Source organism: Falco cherrug, chromosome 10 (assembly GCF_023634085.1).
Source record: "Falco cherrug isolate bFalChe1 chromosome 10, bFalChe1.pri, whole genome shotgun sequence".
NCBI classification, from domain to species: domain Eukaryota; kingdom Metazoa; phylum Chordata; class Aves; order Falconiformes; family Falconidae; genus Falco; species Falco cherrug.
Window position 1 is genome coordinate 24,051,932 of NC_073706.1, and position 23,982 is coordinate 24,075,913.

Consider the following 23,982-nt stretch of genomic DNA (forward strand, 5'->3'; position numbering starts at 1 on the left):
GGGAAAGCACGGGGTCAGAACCGGCAGCCGTTGGCCTGTGGGCCGGCAAAGCCCCCCCAGCACATGCTGTCCCGGAGGCGGGGAGCAGCCCGGCCAAGGCAGGCGGCGGGCACTGCAGCTGGGCCCCGGGCAGCCCCATGGCCACCACGGACACTGTGTGTGCGCTGATTTGCATCACTCTTGGCAGTTTTTCTTTCTTTACAGTTTGGCACGTTTACTCATTCAGTAACCTGGAACCAGCAACCCCATCCACAGATGATGATTCCAGTACATCAGAGGGTGGCGTAGCATTTCCCATCAGCAGAGTCAAAGTCTGTAACCTACCGCATCCCATTTTGCAACATCCCACTTCAGTCCCCACAATCAGAAACTTGTTCCTGATTTAAAGTTCTAAAGACTAGGTTTTCATAAACCTCTGCTAGGCTAATGGTTTCCTTTCCTTTTCCTCCTATCAGGTATTTCCCTGTCCTCCCATCAGTTAATTCTCCACTGAGTCTACAACTATTTGTTCTAAGTAAAACATACATAAATATATTTAACATGTTCTTGTCCTTTCTTGCTTGCTAATAGATACTTTGTCAACATTTCTTCCTGGTTCCAAATCCCAAGAGTGCACTCCCCTCCTTCTTTCTTCACTGCCAACGCTAGGCCACCGGCCACTTTTTGAGCTGAATTTTTAAGCAGGATCAGCAATAATCATATGTGTATCACTGAAGCTTTTCATTGCCTTCAAATCTCATCGACCAAGAAGGTAACCACTGACTAGCAGTGGGTAGCTTTTTAGAACTTCATGGAGTTAGTTAGCTGTGACAGACTAAGCAGAAGCCTTGCTGATATTAACATGAGACATAGAAGTTTGAAAATGCTTATAAATTTGGTTGCTGTAATGATATAATTGTTATTGCCAAGATTCTCCAGGTAGGCAAGTTTAACAAGAAATATATTTTTAGTTGGACTGGCAAACTGAAAAATAAGCAACAGTAATAAAAATGCTTTGTCTAAAATGGGAAAGTAATTTGTGACTTTCGAGGCAATTATCTTGCTTATAGCAAATTGAATTTCACTGGCTCAATGATATAAAAAGGCCAAACCTATACAGCCATTAGGTGTGCCTAGACATCATCAAAAGTAAGTGCCATGAGGTGGGAAACATTTCAACAGCATCATTAACAACCCCAAAGAATGCCCAAACGATCATACTTGGGAATTTTAAAATGGGCTACTTGGTGCTTGGGCTGCACATTTATGGGCACTCCAGTCCATCATTTTTCTACCAAAAAAAGGGTCGCATCTCTCCTGACTCTCAGAAGCATGTTCTTCCCCCTCCCTCTTCTCACTGGACCCTTCACCGAGCCCCATTGCCTTACTGATGTAGAAGAAAACCATCCAACTCTTTGACCCCCCATCAGCTTGCGGTCTGAGCAAGTTAAAGCCTGACAAGCGCTGAGGCCCAAACAAGGCGAGTGCCAGGAGTGTGCGGCCACAAAGCGGAAGGAAGGGAGAGTCAGAGGTGAGGTGTGAGTGATTTCCCCCTTCCAGTGGTGGAGCTTCTTAGTTTGGCTTACCATCTCATGGGAACTGCAGTTTTGGCAGCTGGGAGAAATACCACTATGGTTCCTGTAAAGAAAAAACAAATGTTACCCTATTGCTGATAACCAGCTGATCATCTGGAACGGTTTTCCAGCAAGCTGAAAAATAAAAAAAATAAAATAAAAAAAAAAAGCCTGAATGCATCCCTGATCTAAGCAATCCTACAATATTGACTGCATCACTATGCAGCAAATTGATATTCATGATGTAAAAATAACTCTAGCCACTTGTGGTCAATTGTTGAGCTGATCATCATCAAATAAAGGTTCAAGTAGTCCTAGCTAGCGTTTAACAGACAACAAACCACACATGTTAAATTAATTGAAGCTGATGATTTGAGTATTGGAGACATCAGAGTATCACGAGAACCTAAATTTCATACCGACTAAAGTTAGACAAGAAAATTTCAAATCTGACTGAATTCTTAGGATACAAGGTACACAATGCAATGCCTCAGCTCTGCTAAACACAAACTGCCGGTGATTTTACATGAACATTTGCCTATGTGCTGCAAGCAGCTAAGAAGTGAAGTTGTTTACTGCTTGGCTAAACAAGCTCTGTGAGCAAAGCTCCACGTCATGGCCAGCATGAATACTTTTAAGTATTTCAACAGGCTGCAGACCAAAGTAATTTCAAAACATCTTAGGAAGGCTTGAACATCTCCCTCAACCTTAAAGCCCATCTCATGGTGAAGATCAGCAACAGTCTTGGATAGAAAAAAAATTAAAAAAAAAAAAAAAAAGAAACACACAACCCCATCCTGTCTCAGTGATTTGAGGAACTTGGGCGCTTGCTGCATTGGGCATCTCTCACTTCTGATGAAGCCCCACAGCTGCTCATCTGGGATGGCCAGAAACTACGAAATGGATATGTCAAGGCAAGGCAGCAGCCAGCTGTAATCTTGGCAACGACACAAACATTAAGAGTCTTTTCTTCCCTCCCTATATTGTTATACAGCATAAGATAATTCTTTGGGAATTCAAGAACAGGAATTTGTTAAATAGCTTATGTTAACAAACCTTAGTATTGTGAGAAGGTACCACATTTTATGCATCAAGACTTCCTACACAGAGGGAGGCAAAAGCCAGTTCACCTTTTGGGGAATTACGGCTTCGTTACTGGAATGGCAGAAGCATCCAACTTTGAAGGAAAGTGAAAGATAAAATAATACTATTGTTACTTCTCTTTTTACCCTCCTCTGCTAGCTTGTCAAGCCAACCCCACAGCCATTGTGCCCAAATTAATACAGGCAAGTTAAAAGAGCCCAGACAACATAATTTTGTAAAACACTAAGGACTGAAACAACAATCCTGCATGTTCAGGTACACAACTCTATGGCTACGGGCACGCTGACAAGCAGACAAATAGCACATTACAAGGACATGCTTCGTAGCAAAACCTTATTTCTGTGAACTTGGCGCTGTAATAGGAAAGACTGCCTCTAAAAAACACCTGCCCTCGCAGGAATTAAACAGCAGTGCTGCTGAAGTCTACGGGCAAAATGAACCTGACACAATGAAGTACAAAAGTTGCCACAAACCGAACTGAGCGTAGCAAATAAGTACATATATATGCACACCCCTACGGTTGTTACCCATTATGAAAAACCAGCCTAATTTCTCACCAAACAAGTGACAAAACCAAAACTCAGTCTTTCAGTGCAAACTGAACCAACACCATCACAAACTACGGAGCAAGTACTTGAAGCTACCTAGCAACAGGGAGATAATTCAGGGTAAACAGAGCGATATACTCGCAGACCTATACTTTGTCTGTTCAGTCAGCGTGTCTGAACATCCAAATGCTCCTGACAAATTGCTCACAAGTAATCCCTAATTGCCATGAACAGTATTTAAAAAAAACATTTTACATAGAAAATTATGTCAAGAAAGCAATTTCACAGGAAACATAGGAATGAATTAAATTTAGGCATAAATCAACCACCTTGAATCACTAACCACCCTGCCTTGACAATGCTATGAAATACTTGCATTTGCCAACTCTTCTTTATGAAATAGTTGAATTTTAGAAAATTAAACTGTAATCTGATCAGCTCGGTCTCCAAAAGCATATAAGCCATCAGAAGGAAACCTCTCAGTTCAACTTGATTAATACTAGCCAGATTTCATGAAAAGAATCAGGCAAGATTGCTTTCAGATGTAATGTCTAGCTCCACTTGCATTCAGAAACACACAAAAAGCATGAAAACAATCCAGCTGAAAAAACCCTTACTAAATTAAGGCACAAACTAAGGCTTAGGCAACATGCCTTAAGCTTGAAGAAAAGAACGTGTATCTTAATTTTACTTGCAACCTGGGGGAAAAAAAATACTATTTCAACCAAATACAGTAAAATTTAAGAAGTCTTCCCAAGTCTTCAGATTATCCAGCGTGGGGAAAAATGGTCCAGCAGCCACCGAAGCGAGGAAGAAAGCTACTCGGCTCACACTCTGTGTCAGAGCTGAATGAGCGCTGCCTATACTTGTCTACTAGCTATTTTTATGCCTGCATTTGTATTTCTTGATTAGAGGCTGTGAAATCTGAGAGGTCTTGGATTGCTTCAGTTTGCCTTCCCGGTACGGTGTATTCTCATCTTTGCCATACACTGTACCCACTGCTACTCCCCGTCCCGATTCTGCTGGCTGCAGATACGGAGCCATCTGCTTTCAGGGAGCGCAGCCCTGAGATGAGAATTTCTCTCTTGTTTAGGGAAATGTGCAAGAACTCTATGCAACACATTTATATAAAAATCCCATCTTTTTGAATCAATAGCAGGCTTCCGACTCAGTTGTTTTATTAGTTGGAGATCATAGCCACCCTGCTTTTTTAACAGCCTTTGCTTCTTTAGCTACTTTACACTTCTGCACTAAACTTTACTCTCTTTTACAGCGTCTGTTAGTAACCAATTTACCTGCTCAGTTTTGGGCTGAAATTTCCAAGATGCTTACAGGTTATGCTTTTGTTACTGGAAAGCAGCGAGACACCTCATGTTTTGTTACCCTTAAATCTAAATAATTTCCCTATAGCAAATGCCACAGTGACCATTAACTAGTATTTCTTAAGTAAAATCTAAACGGTATTTTACAGTAGTGTACTGCCACAAATACAACATCTGAAATGTGCCTATTTGCCCTCCAAGTTCTTACAGTATACAACAGTAAAGAAAACAGTAATTCGTGATGTATTATCCCCCTTCAGATTTCATTTCCTTACTTACTCAATCATCTTCAACTGAACTCTAGTGCTCAGAGTGGATCAGTCAGACTCTACGATATGTACACAGTAATATTACAAAAATCTCTTGCTAAAAATAAACTTATTATGCTAGCTGTAAAAGATCAAAAGCATCTATGTAATTAAAAATTATTAAATTGAGAGTACATATGAAACGAACTCTGCATTGTGCTTTTAATTAAAAATATTACCCTGTAAATTAAAACTGAAGGCTTAAAAACAGTAATTAAGCTGGAAAGAATTATTGGAGAAAAGGATCTTTGTATAACTTTGAAATCTCTGAGTAAATTTACGATTAAACACAGGAAATTCTACTGGAAAGAAATGAAAAAGGGCAAAAGGGGTCTAGACGAAAGAAGTTGCTAAGTAGACGCATTACTTTTGTAAGAGAATAAAAAGGCGCCATTTCAAATTAAGAGATCTCACCAGCACGCTGCCTCAGAGCAGGCTAATAGCTGTCTGTAAGAAATTACATTTAATAGGGGGGAAAGGCAGGGAATGCTTTAGTAACAACCTGGGCAATTTTGTTTGTGACTCTGTCGCCCTGCAGCAAGCTGCTTCTCATCAACAGAAGGAAAAAACCCAACAACGCTCCTGTTGCCCCAAATTTTCCTTTAAATCAAGTCAACATCGAGTTCTTTTCCTGCTAAATCCAGCATTGGAGCTCAGTACAACAGTTGTTCAGAAGGGTCTGGAAGCAAGGTACGTGACATTGTCACTGTAAGAACAGTTTCAGCTCGCTTTAGGCTCTAGAAAAATCAGAGGATGTATTTCCCATGGACACCCCAGAAGGGTGTAGCTGGTGAGGTTTCAGTCTCCCAACTGACCTTGGTGACCTTGGGAAGCTTTGCCTAGTTGAGAAGGAGACTGCCTGGGTGACAGCGCAGAAAGCCACTTGTATAGAGGTAACAGAAAAAATCACACACACACACCCTACTAACACAGCACAGCTTTAAGGCAATTCGGCCCCATCTATCTGACCCTGCTTTTGGAGTCGGGGGAGAGGGAGCGAGTTCCCAGGGGGGGCTTTCCCACTCAGCTGTGAACATCTGAACATCACGTTACACCCTGGTACCGAGATCAGCTTGCCCAGCAGACACAACAAAGGAGGCACTAAGTACCTGGTGGCTGGATTTCTCTGGGTTCTCCTTACTTCACCGTCCAGAGGTGTCAGGCACATGGCCATGCTGAGACAGGCAGGGTTTGCAGCACTGTTTCTTGACAAGTTGGTTTGAGTAGCTACTGCCTGTATTCTTCCACTCCACCAGCAGATAAAACCCGCACGTGTTGGAAGACACTGGGCTGACTGCATCGAAAGTTAACCGTTAGCATAACCATAAGTCCAAAAACATCATGATGTACAGTGAAATACTAGAACTCCAGATGGATCACATCTAACCATTTTAATAGCATTTCAGCAACGACTCATTTGTACAACAGAAGGAGAAATAAATCCATACTCGAGAACATTGTTTGAAAATACAACGGGCTTTCTGGAAGCTTGATGGCTGGATTTCCTTCCCTACAGATTATGGAAGAGTAGCTGACATGTACTGTCCTTTTTGAGAAGCGTTCTTGTTAGACATATTCTCGTTACCTGCGACTGGTGGGCCAACAGAAGGACTGTGGAATAGACTGGGACTGTTACAAAATTAAGGCTTAAAAAAAAAAACAACAACAAAACAACAAAAAAACCCAACCATAACTCTCAGCACAGCAATAGTATCAAAACCACAATAATAATCCATATGATTTTCCAAGCCATACTAAAAACATTTCAACTCAAACACAGTACATATAACGTCTTTATTAAAGAGATTGTTTTGTATGAGGGCAAACACTTCTCTGAAAGTTTTAACCTTTTGCATGCCAAGAGTCAGCATTAGTCCGAGATCATAAATCCACCTGTAAATTGGCAACTTCCTTATTCTCCGAGCAATTCTTTCCCAAAAATCTCACCTCGTGTAGCAGAGAGCAGATGACACATTATTCATGCTCAGTAATTTTAGATGTGTACTGTTCTCAGCCTCAACTTTTGAAAAACAGAGATAAATAACAATCAATAGTCACGTGCCCTTTATTTACTTTCAGTGTAACATTCCATGCTAATTGCAGATGTAATATTAATGAGTGTAAATATAAGAATTAACAACTCTGGGTTGGTTTTCTTCTCTTTTGTTTTTACATACGAGTATTTTGGCTTACAAAATTAACAGCATACAGTAAATAATCCTCCCATACTTTGTACAAACTACATGATTTTGATATACAAGGATTCTGTTTTTATTACAGTGACAATATACAACCATGTCTATTTACAATGCAAAAAAGTATATAAACCACATTTAAAACATTCTGCTACTGGCAGCCACTATTGTTTAGGAGGTAGCTTTAATTAACAAAATGAACTGAAGCCACATTTCCCATCATGTGTTCTATCAAATAATTTACAATACAAAGATAAAAATTCATTGTATGAACAGTATATACAGTTTAATTCTCAAAACAGCAATCTACCTTTAAATCCTACCGAGAATGTCTCCAGAGTAACTGGGATGGCAGTGGATTTGCTCTTGATTTAGCGTATTGTTCAAGAAACATACATAATTACTTAATCATGCATTCCTAACTTCGTATCGATCAGATTTCAAACTAAATATAGATAAGCAGATCACTGATTGTACTTAGAACATTTGGGTCTCAGGACTCGAATGGTTTAAAATCGTTACACTGATTTACATGAGAATCAGTGACTTTGCACAGTGTACTTCACTCTCAGTAAAATAATTGGAAAAACGCTTTTCTTTATTGCAAGATTGCTTTCTCTTTTCCCTCCATTTGCTAAAATGTCAGTCTATTCATAGCTGTTATTGGGGCGGTGTAACATTCAACAGGCTGCAGGGTATTAGCCAGTCTTTCTGCAAAGACACAAGCCCTACACACTGACAGCACTGCTCACACCCCCAACACATTGATATTCCTTCCGATAGTGTGACCAAACTGCGTAATACTGAAGAAAGTTGCTGTGGTTCACCTGAAGTAACACATCATCACTGGAAAAATGTGTTCAACCCTCTTATTCCTGACAGCTGTCAATATTATCATTTCATAAGTCTACAGGTATTGTGGATTACAAGTGCTTTACTGTAACAAAAACTTTAAAAAATTGAACGTTGGCTTGAAATACAAAACAAACATGATATTCCTATATTGCTGTCACAGTTACGTATGGGAGAATTAATCCCTTTTTTGGCCCTGCAGTAAAATTCATCCTGAGATTCAATGGTGAATACACTATACAAAGCTAGCAAGAGAGGGGTTTTTAGCTTAATTATAGAAAAGTCACATTTAAAAATAATTTCTTTAATATTAAACAGCTGTCCTTTATATTGTGCTTTGGCAGAAAAAGAAAAAAAAAAAGCCAAAAACCAACAGAACTTACCTCGCCAACAGCAGAAGCAAAGTACAACTGGAGTACAACACGGAAACACACCACTAGGTAAAAAACCAAAACTGTATAAAAGAAACCACTGTTGCGTGGAAAGAGTAAAAACATAGGGTAACAAATCTGGTTTACCAATTATTTACAGTCAGGGCAATCAATTTATTTATTTATTTTTAAAATGTATGGCTCAAGAAGTTACTGCCCGCTTCCCTTCTTTACAAACGACACTAAACGATGATTACAAAAGTGCTTCCTGCTCGAAAGGTCAACACAGGCACCAGCACACCAAGCCTTGTACCTCTATGCCAGAACAGCTGATGGCAAAATGCCTTTTTCAGTCTTTAATTCTTGGTATGTTGTAGGCGTAACGCACCAAAGGGAACCCTCGGCTTTGGTAGAAACAGGCACGGCCGCAGGCCTGCACTTGGTCTGAGCTGTCCGACACAAAGGAGTCGTCCTCATCCGCGTAGTCGGAGTGGGCAGACTGGGTGCCGCAGTCCAACCAGTAGCCATCCGGCCGTTGGCAAGGCACCACCGCCAGCGCCGGGCAGCTGTGTGACTTTATTAAATGTTTACAGGGCATGGGCTTGGATAAAAGGAGCGATTCACAACATTCGCACACGGTGATGTTACCCTGCAAGTGGGTGTAGACGCCACAGTCGTAGTAAAAATCCTGCGTCACGCAGCCCCCTTGAGCGTTGACAGCAATCGCTACCGCTCCGTTCTTCCTGGTCAGGTGGCGCCTGAGCAACTTCCAGTCTTCCTTGAACTTTGGGTTGAAGAATACGTACAGCACGGGATTCAGGCAAGCAGGTAATGGGAAAAATATCAAAGTAACAGACTTCATGATTTCAGGGCTGATAGAAATCGCAGTGATCAACGGTGCAAATGAGAAGAATGCAACGGGGCAGAAAAAGATGCAGTTCGTGAAGATTAACCAAGCGACATGCTTAATCATGCTGGACTGTGAGTTTTCAGAGAGGTCCTCTTTTTCCAAGTTGCAATACAGTTTCGTGTAGATAATAGCCATTAGCAAAAATGCTAATGAATTCAGGAGCACTAAAGTTACTGTGAAACCTAACGAAGGCGTTTCTCCAGTGGGGAAGGGCAAGCAAAGGGGTGACGCCGAGTACTCCGCTTTGTAAAAAAGTGGTAAGCATCCTGCTACCACAGCACACAGGAAAGCAAAAACTGCCGCAATCTGAAATTGTTTTTGGTGATTGCTTTTCCCCTTTTTCATGATCTCCTTCGCAGAGAAGCTCCGTTCAACAGCTGCCAACATCAGGAAAAAAATGGCACTTTCTGATGAAAAGACTGCAAGAAACCCAGCAACTCTGCAGCCACTGCCAGTCTCCCACCATATGCCAAATTCAGCAAATCTTCCCCAAGAGACAGCATCCAAGAAAGTTAAAATACCAGTATAGACTCCCATAAATAAGTTAGAGACAGATATCAGGCCTATGAACAGTTTGGCTGATGGCAATGGAGTACAGGATGCAAATATCGTTAACATCACAAGCAGGTTGAAGAACAAAGCAACCAAAAAAATAAACCAGACAGTAAGTCGAATCATCCAGCTCCCCAATAAATATTCACAAGGCTTAAAAGCACCTAGAAGAAAAAAAACAAACAAACAGAAAGACAACCAATTTAGGAAAAAATCATGCCTTAATAAGCAAGATTTTCAAAAGGTATTACAAGAGCACTCCTCATTAATTCATGAATAGAGTACACAGCTGAATTGCTGAATAGGTCAGCTAAAGTAAACGATTCTGCTGAAACTATTTACTAATTAATTATGCTTGAAATAGTAATTACTGCAATGAATGGTCACTTGAGAATACTTCGTATAAACAAACTAGCTAAACAAACTTAATTACCTTTCAGCTACTCAAAATAGCTTTTATTAGTGCCACCTGAATACTTTTTTATTTTCCTTAGATTTCATACTTCATTAAAAAAGCTGGTAACAAAATCAAAGCAAATGTTCACAACCAACTTGTAAGGGGAAAGAATTTTTTAGAAGTAACATATTCTCTCAAAAAAGTATTCACAAACGTGCCCTCTGGAGTAACTTTTGGACACAAGAAAACACCTGTAAACCAGCCCACAAGTTCAATTTAATCAGCTTTAACACGGACAGGAATTCAGTGCAACCCCTCTCCCACAGCCTCGTCACCGAAAGGCACCATGAGCTTGGAAAGTCGTATAGGGAAAACTATTCTTTTTCTTCTTTTGCCACTTAAAAATACTCAAATCATAAAAACAGTCCAACAAGCAAAATGATATCAGGTGAGATAAGGAAAAAAGGTCACTGCTACTGCTTACCCTTCTAATCCTTCTAATTGGTATTTATTCCATAGGGAAATCCTACCGATTTTAAGTAACAATTAGAAGAGTTTAACCTCTCCTACATCCCCATTAGGCATTGCTAATTGTCCGAAGCGCAGCAGCTGGGGATCCCTCCCTGTGACCAGGCACTCCGGGGGCCGAGGGCAGAGCAGCAGGACGCCAGGCTGGGCCCCCACCTCGGGCTGGAGCTTCCACACCGCATCCAGCCCCGCTCGTGCCCTCCCTTGAGGCAGGGGAACGGGCAGTACAAGCCAGCCCTAACGCGGGCTGCAACGGCAGCTGCGCACAACTGTTAAACGCCAGTGCAAGGATCTCCCAAGGCCTAAGGCAACTTCCAGAAATTACTGAACTGACAAGTCAAAAAAGAATCTTTTTGTTTCTTTAAAGAGAGCAAGCTTCGTTCCTGGGCAAGAACTAATGGTGTTAACTGGATTATCAAGCAGTCAATTCAGCAGGAAAATCACTTTTTTTTTTCTTTTTTTTTTCTTTTTTTTTTTTCCCCCCAGGTATTCCCAAGTACAACATCCTCACCAGAGTAATTATTTTTACAGTACATTCCTGTGATGCAACAATACCTACTAATCTCAATCTACATGAAATAGAAACAACTTCCTACTTCGGAAATTTTAAAATGTCTATGCTGCACATCCAAAACCAGCCTGTACTCTGTTTTCTAGTACCTATACAGCGTGATATCCTTCGACAGATAAAACCCACCACACTTTCCTGTCTTTCTCCCAAAGTCTACCTATCCTTCAAGTTAAAAGCTAATATTCCCAGCCCACCGGGGGAAATCCATGCTCAGAAGCGTGAATTTCACGGCTTTCAGTGCTATGCCACTGGAGTGCCACCGTTCAGCGATCCATTCCTGCCATTAGGCAAAGCAGAAAGTGGATCTACGAGATGAGCAATGATTCAGACCTTACACGGTGGGTGGAGTGTCCTACTTATGACCAGACGACAGCACGGCACAGAAAACAAGCTGTTAGTATGGGAGGGACTGGTGAAAAACAAGGCAAATGGTGAACTTGTAAAACAAGCTCTTCCTTGCTTTTAGAGCTGCAGCATCTCTGGCATGGGCAAAAAGAGAGTGCTAAAGGCTTTCAAGATTTAACCCATGTAACACACTACCCGAATTCTCAGTCTGTGATCAGGAGATCAAAAGTAAATAAGCAGCACCGGTCAAATTAATTCTCAGGTCACATACAGTTACATTAATAATATATTTGACTTTCTGACCACCATTTTTTTTTTTGGCCGTGATCAAGAAATCCTTGTGATGTTCTGTATACTAAGACTAGAGCTAGCCCAAAAGATGAAAAACAAACAGATTTCCATAATGGATATAAAATACCCCTTTAGGAGAAGGGAATGAAACAAGACTTGGAAAGCCTTTGCTCATCCAAAAGTAACTTCACTGGAAGCGTGCTGTTCCCCCCATCTACGTGTTCCTGTTTATGCAGACAGGAGGGTACGAGACATGTAGAAGGAATCCTCTGGAGAGCCCATGGCAAAGGCAAGGAAGTCAGAGGCACCACAGCAAGTGCTTTAGGAGCTGCGTGGATCTGTGTGTGGAAATTTTCAGTTTGAGGAAGAAAAGCAGAAGGGCAGCACCGAAGCTGCCTAGAATGCAAGTATTCGTTTGCAAGATCAAAGACTTTCAACACTCCTGGACTGTTCAAGCCTGAATTGGAGTAGTTCTGGTGTGCCAGTAAGACTACTCATCACACAAATATCTGCAGCAGTTTACGATGCTACCGCGTGTTCCAGCTACTTGTAACAGCCTTCTGCTGTCAGTTAATGCGGCTGTAGGAGGGCTGGGGAACACATCACGTGAGCGTTCCTCATCCTCTCTCCTGCAGAGACATCAAGCTTAGTTCAAACCACCAATGAGAGCAGTTTGAGTTAAGCTTTTAAACCACAGGCTGACTTCTCGCTGCAACAGATGAGCATTTGTACAGTCTGCTCCGCAGACATCGCTTTGGCAGGAGTAGCGCAGAATTAGGGGGCAGTACATTAAAGACAGCAGGATCTAAATACAAGCATTACAGTCTCGATTGTTCTGCTTACAGAAACAAACTTCTGTTTTTTTCCTAGCGTAGTTCTCCAATACAGGGCTACGTGTCTAAAGCAGAGCCAAATCTTTGTGACTGCTCATCCAAATCAACACTGAAATCAAATGAAGTTTCACCCAAGCATTGTAGAATTTAATCTTCTGTGTACAGAATGACTACGAGGAATGAAAGATGTAATTCTGCAGACAGCTATTTGCATAACACCATGCCTGAAGTTCACAGTGTGACTAAAGGACATTATAAAATTTACCTGTTGCTGGTGTACAGTGAATAATAGTCTGTCCCAGTTCCTCATTTTCCTCATTTCTCAGAGCATCTGCATCGGCTGTATCCAAGCAAAAATGAAAAACAGGTCAGTTGTAGGAAGGGGGAAAAAACAACCAGTGAAATGCAGTGAAGTGAAGCTGCCTAGGATCGAAGTAGCCCTGTGAAGGATCAAAGACCTAACACTTCACCAGCATTCAAGCCTTTAATGAGTGGAGCTGTCTGGTTTGCCACGTAAGGTTGAATGCCTTGTGCAGAAAAATTGCTGCAGCGGTTTGAGTTAGCGCTGCCTGTCCCAGCTACTCATGATGCTTTATAACAATGCAGCAACATCCTTCATCACCGGGGAAAGATCTATGGGCCCTGAAGCAGAGTGTGGAAGGACAAGCTCTTTCTGAACAGGAAAGTCGGAATACTGAGAACCATAAAATATTTTCTGCTCTGGCAGAAAAAATACCGGCAGTTTAGAACTTTTTAAAAAATGGATTATTTTTTTTTATTACTTTTATTTTTAAAAACAGGCACATCTGACACTGTCAGGATAAGTCCATTTCACCGATTTAGGAGGAACACGGCACTGCCAATCTGTAAGCAACTGTGCTAATCACTTTCAGAGACAGCTTTTGTATCCCAATGAAGATTTACATTTTCCCAGTTTCCTTATCCAAAACCAACATGCACCGTGTTATTTGGTCTAGTCTGGCCCTGAATAATACTGCCGGTTTACCACAACGAGGCACTTACCCTTCTCACGATCCATCGAGGCACCTTGATCTTGGTGACTGGAATCTTCAGCATTAGAGTTTAAATAGGAATCGCAACCCCAAAACGCACAGCACTGGTAAGCATATGGTACTGAGAGTGACCTGCAATACAGGCAGAACAAAGAGTGCTACCCACTGTAAGCAACGTTAAGACTACCGTCTATTATAAATATTTAAGTGGTGCATTCCAGTGCTAAAACTGAACCTTGTTTTTGTCACAGTCGCTAACAAAAGCCTATTTCAAATTGGATCAGTTGTAACCATTTCTGATGAACTTTTGCAGTGAGATAAAGGATAGATGATGCACCCAATTCTTGTCTGCTGCAAGGAGTACAATGAAAATTCTGTGATGTTTAGCTCTCTTTCCTACTCTTTCTACTCCATACACAAACCAAATTCTGATCTGTGGTGTACTACAAATTAAACTGAAAACTACTAAGGCAAATTAAAGAGTAACTGTTTTGTAAGAAAGTTAATCCCCAGATAACCAGAGTGTTAAAAATTACTTCTTTCCTCCTCAATCTTCATTTTGTGGCCCCAAAATAAGATGTTTTGGTTTGGGTTTGGGGTGGTGGTTTTTTTGCTATTTTTTTGTGTGTGTTCGACAGAAATGGTACACACTGTTAATCCTGGTAGAGAAGTATTACAGCTGCATACAGAGTTTTAAGAAGTCCACATAAACAATGAGATAATAGCAGACCAGAAGCTAATTTTTTCTGACTCAAGACTACAGTATCAACTATCTGCAGTATTGTTCCCGAATTCTGTTCTTGTAAATATTGAGAAGGATCGTCAGTCTAAAGGATCCTACAACGGATTAGTTCTGAAGCACAGATCAAAACCTAAAAACCAGGCTGCTGTTTCCACAGGACTGCTGAGGCATGATTCTAAAAGCAACATGGATTCCTTTGCTGGCCTTGGGCAAATTAACAGTATCTTCATCTCCATTTTTTCCGTCGCATAGTACAGGAAATAATTTTTAACTGCTTCTTTTTAATGTGCAGCAAGATCTTTGAAAACGCAAAGCAGTTCATCACTGTCTGATCCACCTCCCACTGAAATCAGTACCAGGTTTCCATTTGAATGATTACTGTCGCTCTTATCATTTGTCTCCAAGAATCAACAGCGTACGTATAAAGCGAGGCGATTACGGAATCAGACACCTGTGCATCTGCTCCCATTTTCCACACTGAAAGACAGATGTGCTCAGTTCAATAACAAATGGAATCCAACCAAACCACTATCGCGAAGTCAGATGGTATCTGCCTGAAAAGTGGTGGAGGGAGAATATAAAAGGTTCCCAGAAAATTATCTGCAAATAGCTTCTGAACCACAAGCGTCAGATGCTCTTTCATATATGCCAACATTAGGGCACTACAGCACTCGGCAAAGGGCCAGATCACAAGTGTTGTGGAAACTGGCTTCATTTAGTGTCACATCCCTCGTTACTATCAAAATAAGCGATGTGCTCTGTGGTGTTATTTACCAACGTACCGGAGCTTTGCAAAGTTCTTCGCTGCCAAAGCTTCTTTCAGCTCAGAATTGCCCGCAAGTTTAAGCTGGTTCAGTCCACTCAACCCATCCGTTGGAACTGAAGTGAGTTCATTGAAACTGAGGTCTCTGAAATGTGAATATTAAAACAGCTTTACAACAAAGTAAGTTTGAAGACCCTAAAGCATACATTTCATTGAAGTAGGAAGGCTTTGCAAAGTCTCACACCGAGGCTGTGGTTTGGCAAACACCTGTCCGTGCAGCAGTATTTTTTTAAATTTAAACTTTAAAGCAGCGTGCCCTGCACCTGTTCAGCTAGCGAGAGGTTTCGAGATTCACAGAGATGAAATGCACGATAGGCACATATCAATTTTAAGCTGACAATATTATTAAATACCTCAGCAGTTGCATGACAGAGAGAGGAGGTCACTGCACAGAATAGCCTACCACTTACAGGTTAACGATAGCTCCAACAGTGGTGAAGGCTTCCTTGTGGATCTGATGGATCCGATTTCTGCTGAGATCGCTGCAATGAAGGCCAAAGGAGATTATTATTTTTGCAGTTTCAGAAACTGCATACCAGCCACTGTACTAAAGAAAAAAGCTAAGGTGACAAATACATTATGCCTCTGTTGGAAAAGCTAAATGACCGACCCTTCCATCTCCCCTGTCCTCAGCCAGCCAGGTGCAGTAGCAGCCAAATCCCTTGATAAGGCAGCTGTATCCCACTTCACCTCGCCCCCACAGCAGAATCCACCTCGCATTCCTGCTCCATTCCCCCCGTCCTTCTTGGCACCAGCAGCCCAGCCTGCGCTGCCAGCAGAGCACCCATTCCCGCGCCGAAGGTGCCAGGACAATCCCTCTGCTGACAGCCGCACCTGCGGCAGGGCTGGGGGAAGATGAGAGAATAACAAGCAGAAGGGCATCTGCTTTGCTGGATTTCAAAATCCAGCTCCCGCTCCTGCTGCGCCACCATGACTTATGATATAAACATTTCAAAATTAAGATTAATAATAATAAATCAAAATGTAAACCACTTGTCAATTGGTGGATTATTTTCTTCCTGATAATTTCAGTGTTCCTAGATCACCTTCATATAGCTAGAGATGTAAGGGGGGGGATAATTCTGCTTACTGGTCTGCTCCTCCTGAGGAAAACAGATAGGATCTGTCCAAAAAATATTATATAACAGAATAATATGGCATAATATAATGCAAAATAGTGGACTACTGAAAAATAATCTCCCTGTTTACCTCCTCATGTATACACACACACATATATATACATGAAAATATCTTTATAGGCTAGAAAAACAGAAATGGAGACTAGAAAAGGATGGGACTGAAACTGGCTGCTGCTAACGTATCTTGTACATGCTCCACCTTAGGATGCAGCATAGCTGGCCTTTTGCATCAATCAGATTTATAACACCACACCCTGACATCAGTTTACACGGGAAACAAAAACATCGTTTTACTCAGTATGCAGCTACGTACACTTACAGGATACGAAGGGAGGACAGTCCTTGGAAGGTATCCTCTGTGATTTCATGGATTTGATTATGCTGTAAAGAACTGCAAAGTGAAGAAGCAGAAACAGAGCTTTATGGGCTGGCTGAGCTGATTTCCAACCAAGGGGTAGCTTGGTGCCTGCTAACACATAGACATAGTTTACCAATGGCTAGATTTTTCTCTTTTCCCCTTGTGAAATGCTTGAACAGTTTGCCTGCATTAGCCACGTTAATATAACCAGAAGCTCTTTCCCAGCACCTCTGCCCAATGCCAGCTCACAACTCAATTTAGAGGACACTTAAGGGTGGACTGAATTATTTCCAAGCTGAAAGTAACACCTTGTGAACTTTGAAGAGTCACACAGATTTAAAACAAACCTGCTCCATTCTGCAGGGAACCTTTAGGCACATTCTAACCCTGGGAACACTTTCATTTCTCTAAATACAGATTTAGGAAAGGAAAATGTTGAGAAACATTTCAGAAGCTAATGGGTAGATTACACTTCCAGTTGACTAGCTCCCTCTACAATGAGCCCTAAGATGCCAATAGTGTAACAGTAAAGGCCTGTGAGAGTCTATTTGCCCCACTCCGTTTAAGGGGAAAGAAGCTTGAATGCAGCAGAGGTAGAAGGAGAAGGAAGAACATTTGCAGGTGGAAAAATTGTGTAGGGTCAGGAAATTAAGCTTAAGAAGCTTTGAAGCAATGAAGTAAGGAAAAGCGAAGGTGGGTTTTTAATGTGTCTTACAGGGGCTAGAGGAAAATACATTTTACACAAGCGTGGGCTGATGGTTAGAGGAAACTGGAGAACAGCAGAAGAGGTAAGAGGCGGGAAGGAAAAGACATAAATGCTCATTCCATTTGCATGTATAGCAGTAATACCATGAAACTCAAGATGATGTCATCTTCCATTCTTTTTTGTGCCATAGGAACATCTAAACCTTAGCTAATTAAGGAAAACACAAGCGGTTGAATTCTCTGTCCAGCACATTCCTCACATGTGATGGTCACGTTATCTCTCTCTGTCCTTAACCTTAGAAACTTATGATCAAACACAAGGCAAAAAAGTTTCTAGAGACTTGGACTCAGCATACTAAGGAGGTAATAAAACAACAGGTACTTCTACTTACATTTCTTCCAAGGAGTGGCAACCCTTAAAACTTGGGAGGTCCTTAATATTGTTATAAGACAAGTCCCTTCAAAAAAGAAAACAGAAGAAAGGTGCTTAGTTGAACTCTTCTACTTGAAACATCTCATCACTTGTAACCACTAAATGGAGTGGCAGAAAAATCTTCCTGTTAGTAACATTCTGCAGAAAAACTAAGGCCATTTTAGAGAAAATCATGAAGGGAATTGCAAGTGCAATCTCTCCACAGTCATCCTAACTAGCCCCGCTATGCACTTTGATTATACATATATACACCCAAAGATGCAGAAAGACTAACTCCTATGTCAAGCTTGCAACAGCCAGCAAATAGCAGAAATAAAGTTGTCTACGTAACTCTGCAAAATGTTGATTCGTTGCCTTACATTCACCATATTCATGTAACCTTTTCAAAAACTGCATTTCTCCCCCCCCCCCCCGTTTTGCCTCTGAGTTCAGTGAACAATTTATTTTTTCACTTCCCAAAATATTCAGCCAGTGATGTAAAGCGAGCATTACAAAAACTTCATCCCAAAACTCTATCTGACAAGCTTTAACAACTGAAACTAGTACTCTGTAATTGAAAAGTAATGGAGGAATAGGGCATGCCTTTGTACTGATTTCCACAGCTCATGAGATCCCCCCCAGCCAGACTTTTGATTCTTTATTCTATTTCTATATTACTGCTTTCAGCCCTGCATCTGGATAAACACATATCCCCAAAACACTCTGTACAAATTCCCTGAAATCCGAGAGTTGTCACCTGAAAATGTTTAATGATAATCCACTTTTTTAGAATACACGGGATGGATGGCATGCAATGCAGAAATTCGGTGAAAGTTTTGTTATAGTGTGCTGGTCCCTCCCTAAACAGAGGTAGGAAAGTTCAGAACTTTCTGTGAAACTGTGCAGCAAAGAAGGGAACTAGGAACTTGAAAACCATCTTCAAATTTCTGTTCAAAAAATAAACTGACATTTGAAAATAAATCCTGCCTCACCGTTCTTTTTTCCCAGTTTTTCTTCTGTAAAATCTTCCTGCGTGTATCCTTTGTAAACAGGGCTTTGCTTCTCCCCTCCCAATGGTTTCATTTACCTGCTTAGGGCTTTCCTGCATTTATTTTAACATATCCTTACTGGTTTTCCTATCTCGCCTTTGCATTACTAACCCCTTCCTAATCCTCACCTCCATTTCTCTTGGACCCTGATGCTCTCTCCTACATTCCCAAACACAAAAAGTCAAAGCACTGTACCTGAACTGTTCCTCAACCTCCGAACATAGATGACTACTGTTGTGTTAAGAATGAATGGTGGCGGAGGGAATCTGAAGGTGCAAAGACCGTTCTGCAGCACCACCTTTCACGTCTTTTATAACACATGAAAGAAATACAGCATATCCCTATAAAGGGGGGCCTGTTTCAGGAATATAAGGCATTATAATTACATCAACTCTGCCATGAGTCTTGAAGAATCAAGAAACCAGAATCACATTTCCAACTTCCAGAGAACTACTTGGATGAGAAACTCCAAGCAATACTGTTGCTTGAAGGTAGATTTACATTGCTTTCGAAACATTTTGATTCGGATGAAAATAGAAGTATAATGTGTATACTTACAAAGTTCGTAGCACCTTTTGCTCTTGGCATAAATTCACAGGAATACTGTTTATCTTGGTCCCTGTTAGAGTTCTGCAGGGAAAAAAAAAAAAAACCAAAAAACCACCATCTATAAATGTTTGCATTGTTGATGGTACATGGCATAACAAGCATATGTAAGAGCAGAATAAGGATGGTGTCTCAGCTATCGGGATGATAGATTCACCCAGCAACACTAGTTTTGGTTTGGCTTTTTGGAAAAGGCCAACCTTTCTGGTTTTGAGTTCTGTGAGGGGTGAGTTTAGTATCAATAGCCTTATCATAGTCTGTTGTCAGCCTACCCTGTTAAAAGAAAAAAGTAAGAGGCACCCAGGTATCACAGAAAGTAGAGCTACATAATTACATTTATTGGCAGAAAGAGAGCATATATCCACTTGCTGGATCCACTAATCATGCTTCGATCACTTCCCAAGAGGCAAAACCAGAAAATTAGTGGAAATTACTTCTGTATAAGATACTTACAAGCTCTCCAGATTAACAGTTCCCGTCAAATTAGGAAACCACTGCACCATGCTGGCACCCCGAATGACCCTAAAAAAATCCCCATGAAAATCAGCTGTAAGCTATTACACAAATGAATTGTGACATCCAATCCTGCTATCATAGATATTTTCACTAAGAAGACTTGCTAACGTTCTTACTGCTTTTGTTGAAATTTTACACTTGAATAGTGTGTAGGAGAATTTTTTTCACTGCTTCTTATACTAGTAATTTGCTTAATAAATTACCCCTCCATTAGCAAACAACTGGAATTCATCAAGCTGGAAAGAGTCCTATCAATGCACATATAAAAAGGGCATAAACTCATAGGTAGTTTGTAGTTCAAAGTTTGAAGTCTCACTCTGTTTCCCTTACTCGTCACCCCCAGATCTGATAACTTTTGAGAGCATGCATGCACCAACCTGCAAAACATTCTCACAATGTACATCCCTGTTCAAAAACCACCGAGGACATATTGCAGTTTAAGTAAGAACCTGAGCATTTGGCCTGAGGTTATGTGTCTTATGCAAGGTAATGAAGATTTTTTTTAAAAAAAGAAGTTGCTAGAGCTTCTTAAGAAACTAGATATTCCCAACACAAACCAATGTTTCTTAAAGCTTACTACAAGAAAACTGTAAGGTAAAAGTCAGTCACAAAATTTAGTTACTCCGAGTTCTTTGCCACAACATTTCACATCCATTTGTTGTACTAAATAGTTGAGAGGATACTTACAGGGAATGCAGATCTGACAGATTCTGAAATGCTGAGTTCCCCACAAAAGACAAAGGATTATCATACAAATGTCTGCAGAATGAAAAACATGTTTCAGTCGTCGTTTTTACAGTCACTGTCTGCTAAAAGCTAAAAATAGATGCATGAAAATTACTTACATCGTTCTTAGAAGGGGGTTTCCTGCAAATGCACCATCAGGAATTATGGAAATGTAGTTACTGTGAAATCCCCTAAAGATATTAGCAAAGAAGAAAACCAACATTCAAAAACGTACTGGCAGTAGATTCAACCAATAGACATTTTCTTCACACCTACTCAATTCCCAATCCTGCCAAAACCAGGATTGTAGTTAAATAGGAGTAAGTCAAACTGTAGGAATAACTTCGAAGGTACAATCTGTCTACTGCACATCAACTAAACCGAAAATACTTCATTAGAAGGAAGCTATTCTGTCCAAAACATGATCTTGTGCTTTCTTCTCCTCTTCATCCTCTCTTAAGGAGGGGACAAGGAAAACATGTGTGATCAGTGAATACTTAATTCTGCTACTGGAGGCCAAAACAAGCTCGTGATTAAGATCTATGCTAATGATTCTCCTGAATAAATTGCGTGCTTATATAACTCCAAAATAATTTTCAATAGGTTCCCTCTCTAGCTGATTATTATATTTTCCTTTAATTATAGCCTCACTTAGCATAACTTAATCTGATTTAAGTTGCTGCATAATGAGACAAGCATTCTTAAACTCAGGAATTTCTTCTCTTTTTATTTATGGAAAGGAAAAAGAGAACTGCTAAAAAGGGAGAACAAGGAATACTCACAACTCCTTTAGACTTGGGAGTGCTTTTATGGCTTCAGGGAACTCCACCATGTTATTATAATTCAAATCCCTGGAAGAAATAAAGCAGGAAAATTATAAAATTCTTAGTAGTGTTCAGCAATTGTCAAAATAGTTTTTGTTTAAGACAATTCCATGATAGTAAAAAGTTCTCAGAACTTCTTTAACTAGACCATAGAATAACTTTTAACTTAGATTCAGTCTTCTGATGTTCTACATGCTTTATAACCAGCTAATAGCTTAGGTAAGATATTAAATATTATGCAGATTATTCATATTAAGTTAAATGGCATTTCCTTACAGCAAAGTTCAGTATTTTTCAACACCTCATAGATCTTTCTTCAACAGAATTTACATGGAAATGAACTAAGATTTCAAAGCTTTTTTTTTAAAAAAAAAAAAAAAAAAAAAAGTAGACACAAATGACTACTCTTTATGAGCTTACAAAGAAAACATTTCTTTCAGGTTTTATGAAATCACTAAGTAATAGCAGACCTTATAGCAAAACCGGTTAAAAATACTGAACAGAAAGAAGCAGAGGGAAATATCACACTGATTCAATCCACATCGGTGATGGGGGATCTGCTGAAATCTTGGTTAACCTGTCACCATTCTAGCCGTAATGCCAGGACCGGCCACAGTCTTTTTTCTGCAAAAGGGACTCCTTATGAGCAGCAAAAACATTTTGAGAGTCTTACATCAGCTGTGTGTATTTACATAGCAACTCGTTATTACTTAATTGAGGTTCTAAGAGAATGACAAGGTAGTCAGAGTAAGCAGCATTCCTGGACTCATCCTCGTGTTAACAGAGGCTGTCACTGGCTTGCCCCTGCCTTCCTTCATTTGCATTATTTATTTAGCATTCTCCTAAGTGTAACAAAGTGTGCCACTGAAGGAGATACCACCTATTAGACATGCACTGAGTGAGCCGAAGGGAAATGGGGAACATAACCCAAGCGGCTGGAAGCCATTCCTCTCCAAGGAGGCACTCTGGATGTTGAGGAGCACCATGGAGCCGCAATGCAGCCACCACGGACACCCAGTTCTGCAAAGAGTTCAAGTTGTCAGTGGGGACCACAGACATGGGGAGAGGGGAAGGTGAAGCTTCTCACCCCCATCCCCTGTTTTCTGTCCAAAGGAACATAAGGCTCACCGTTTCACAGAGTCATGGAGTGGTTTGGGTTGGAAGGGACCTTAAAAATCATTCTGTTCCAAGCCCCCTGCCATGGGCAGGGACACCTTCCACTGGTTTCAGATCAACCAGTTCATCATCTTAGTATGTGTCAGTATTTGGAGTAAGGTCAGGTGAATCTCTTGTATGAGAGGCTGGGAACAAGGAGCTGGGCTGTTTTCTACCAGCTTGCAGAGAACGGGGTCAGGAGGTGTGGGGACACATGAGCGACATTCTCCTTGGCAGGCACTGGAGCACATCCAGGAATGGAGGAACAGCGAAGAAACAGCCCACTGGGACCCTTGGAGAAACCTCCGACTGTCACACTGCAGTTTTAGCTGTCTATCTTAGCATATGCTGAATCCTACAGTAAATCTGAGAAACAAGTATTGGACCCTTATCACTCACAGGACCACTCAAACACTTCTGATACATCCACCTGACTGAGTGGAGTGCTATGTGAAGACACACCAGCTACACCAGGGCTAGGAACATCAGAGCCACTTCATCCAGCCTGACATTTCACCCAGGCTATTACCTACCTGCTTCTCAACATCATTCATTAGTTTTGGTGGAGCACTGCACTGGTACTAGCCTTCAGTTCCAAAACCTGAGATGGACCTAAGTGTTGGTAGTATGTATTGTGTGGTGCACACGTGCATTATTTGCAAAACCTTTACCATACCAGTCAGGTAACCTTAATTAAACTGGGAATGACACAAACACCGAACAACGAACTACTTCAAGAAGCATACTTACAAAGTTTCAAGGTTGTCTAATCCATCAAAACAGTGTTTTCCTATAGTTTTTATTTTATTATTATGAAGATGTCTAAAAAGCAAAAGAGGTACGAAAACAAGTGAATGACTTCATGTAAGTTAACTAAGTAGCAGATATTTCTATGAAATCAAGACAGTTAAATGGTTTAGAAAAAACATTGCATGGGGTGAATTTTGCAGAAGAATGTCTTTCACTTCCAGACAGAAATATTTCATCCTCGCATGGGAACAGCACAGACTGCCTGCAGTCAAGACAAACTATTTTAAACCTTTACTCGCTGTCCAGAAGTGTGATAAAGATATGACTTAAACATATAAATCAAACTAGTTCTTCATATTCAAGCATGGAGATATTTACGACTACACAAGAACAGGTCTGTAACAGATAATATTTTCTTCTTTTAATATCTCTGAAAGCTTTCTCTGACAACGATTGGTTTGATATATTCATCACTAAAACAAGA

The 23,982-nt window shown here is 40.8% G+C and overlaps 1 protein-coding gene across 3 annotated transcripts in view; it reads right to left on the bottom strand.

The window, feature by feature from the left end:
* Nucleotides 1-6,610: 6,610 nt before the first annotated feature.
* The window catches only part of LGR4 (leucine rich repeat containing G protein-coupled receptor 4), an 81,730-nt gene continuing 64,358 nt past the window's right edge, over nt 6,611-23,982 (bottom strand). For all 3 annotated transcript variants that reach the window (XM_055722287.1, XM_055722289.1, XM_055722288.1), the window contains exons 6-18: nt 23,499-23,570; nt 21,552-21,620; nt 20,889-20,960; nt 20,731-20,802; nt 19,981-20,049; nt 19,480-19,551; nt 17,853-17,918; nt 16,717-16,788; nt 15,669-15,740; nt 15,218-15,343; nt 13,704-13,825; nt 12,946-13,020; nt 6,611-9,879 (exon numbers count right to left, since the gene is read on the bottom strand). In XM_055722287.1, the coding sequence (XP_055578262.1) occupies nt 8,603-9,879; nt 12,946-13,020; nt 13,704-13,825; nt 15,218-15,343; nt 15,669-15,740; nt 16,717-16,788; nt 17,853-17,918; nt 19,480-19,551; nt 19,981-20,049; nt 20,731-20,802; nt 20,889-20,960; nt 21,552-21,620; nt 23,499-23,570 (2,236 nt within the window). In that variant the 3' untranslated portion in view covers nt 6,611-8,602. The remainder of the gene's footprint in view (nt 9,880-12,945; nt 13,021-13,703; nt 13,826-15,217; nt 15,344-15,668; nt 15,741-16,716; nt 16,789-17,852; nt 17,919-19,479; nt 19,552-19,980; nt 20,050-20,730; nt 20,803-20,888; nt 20,961-21,551; nt 21,621-23,498; nt 23,571-23,982) is intronic.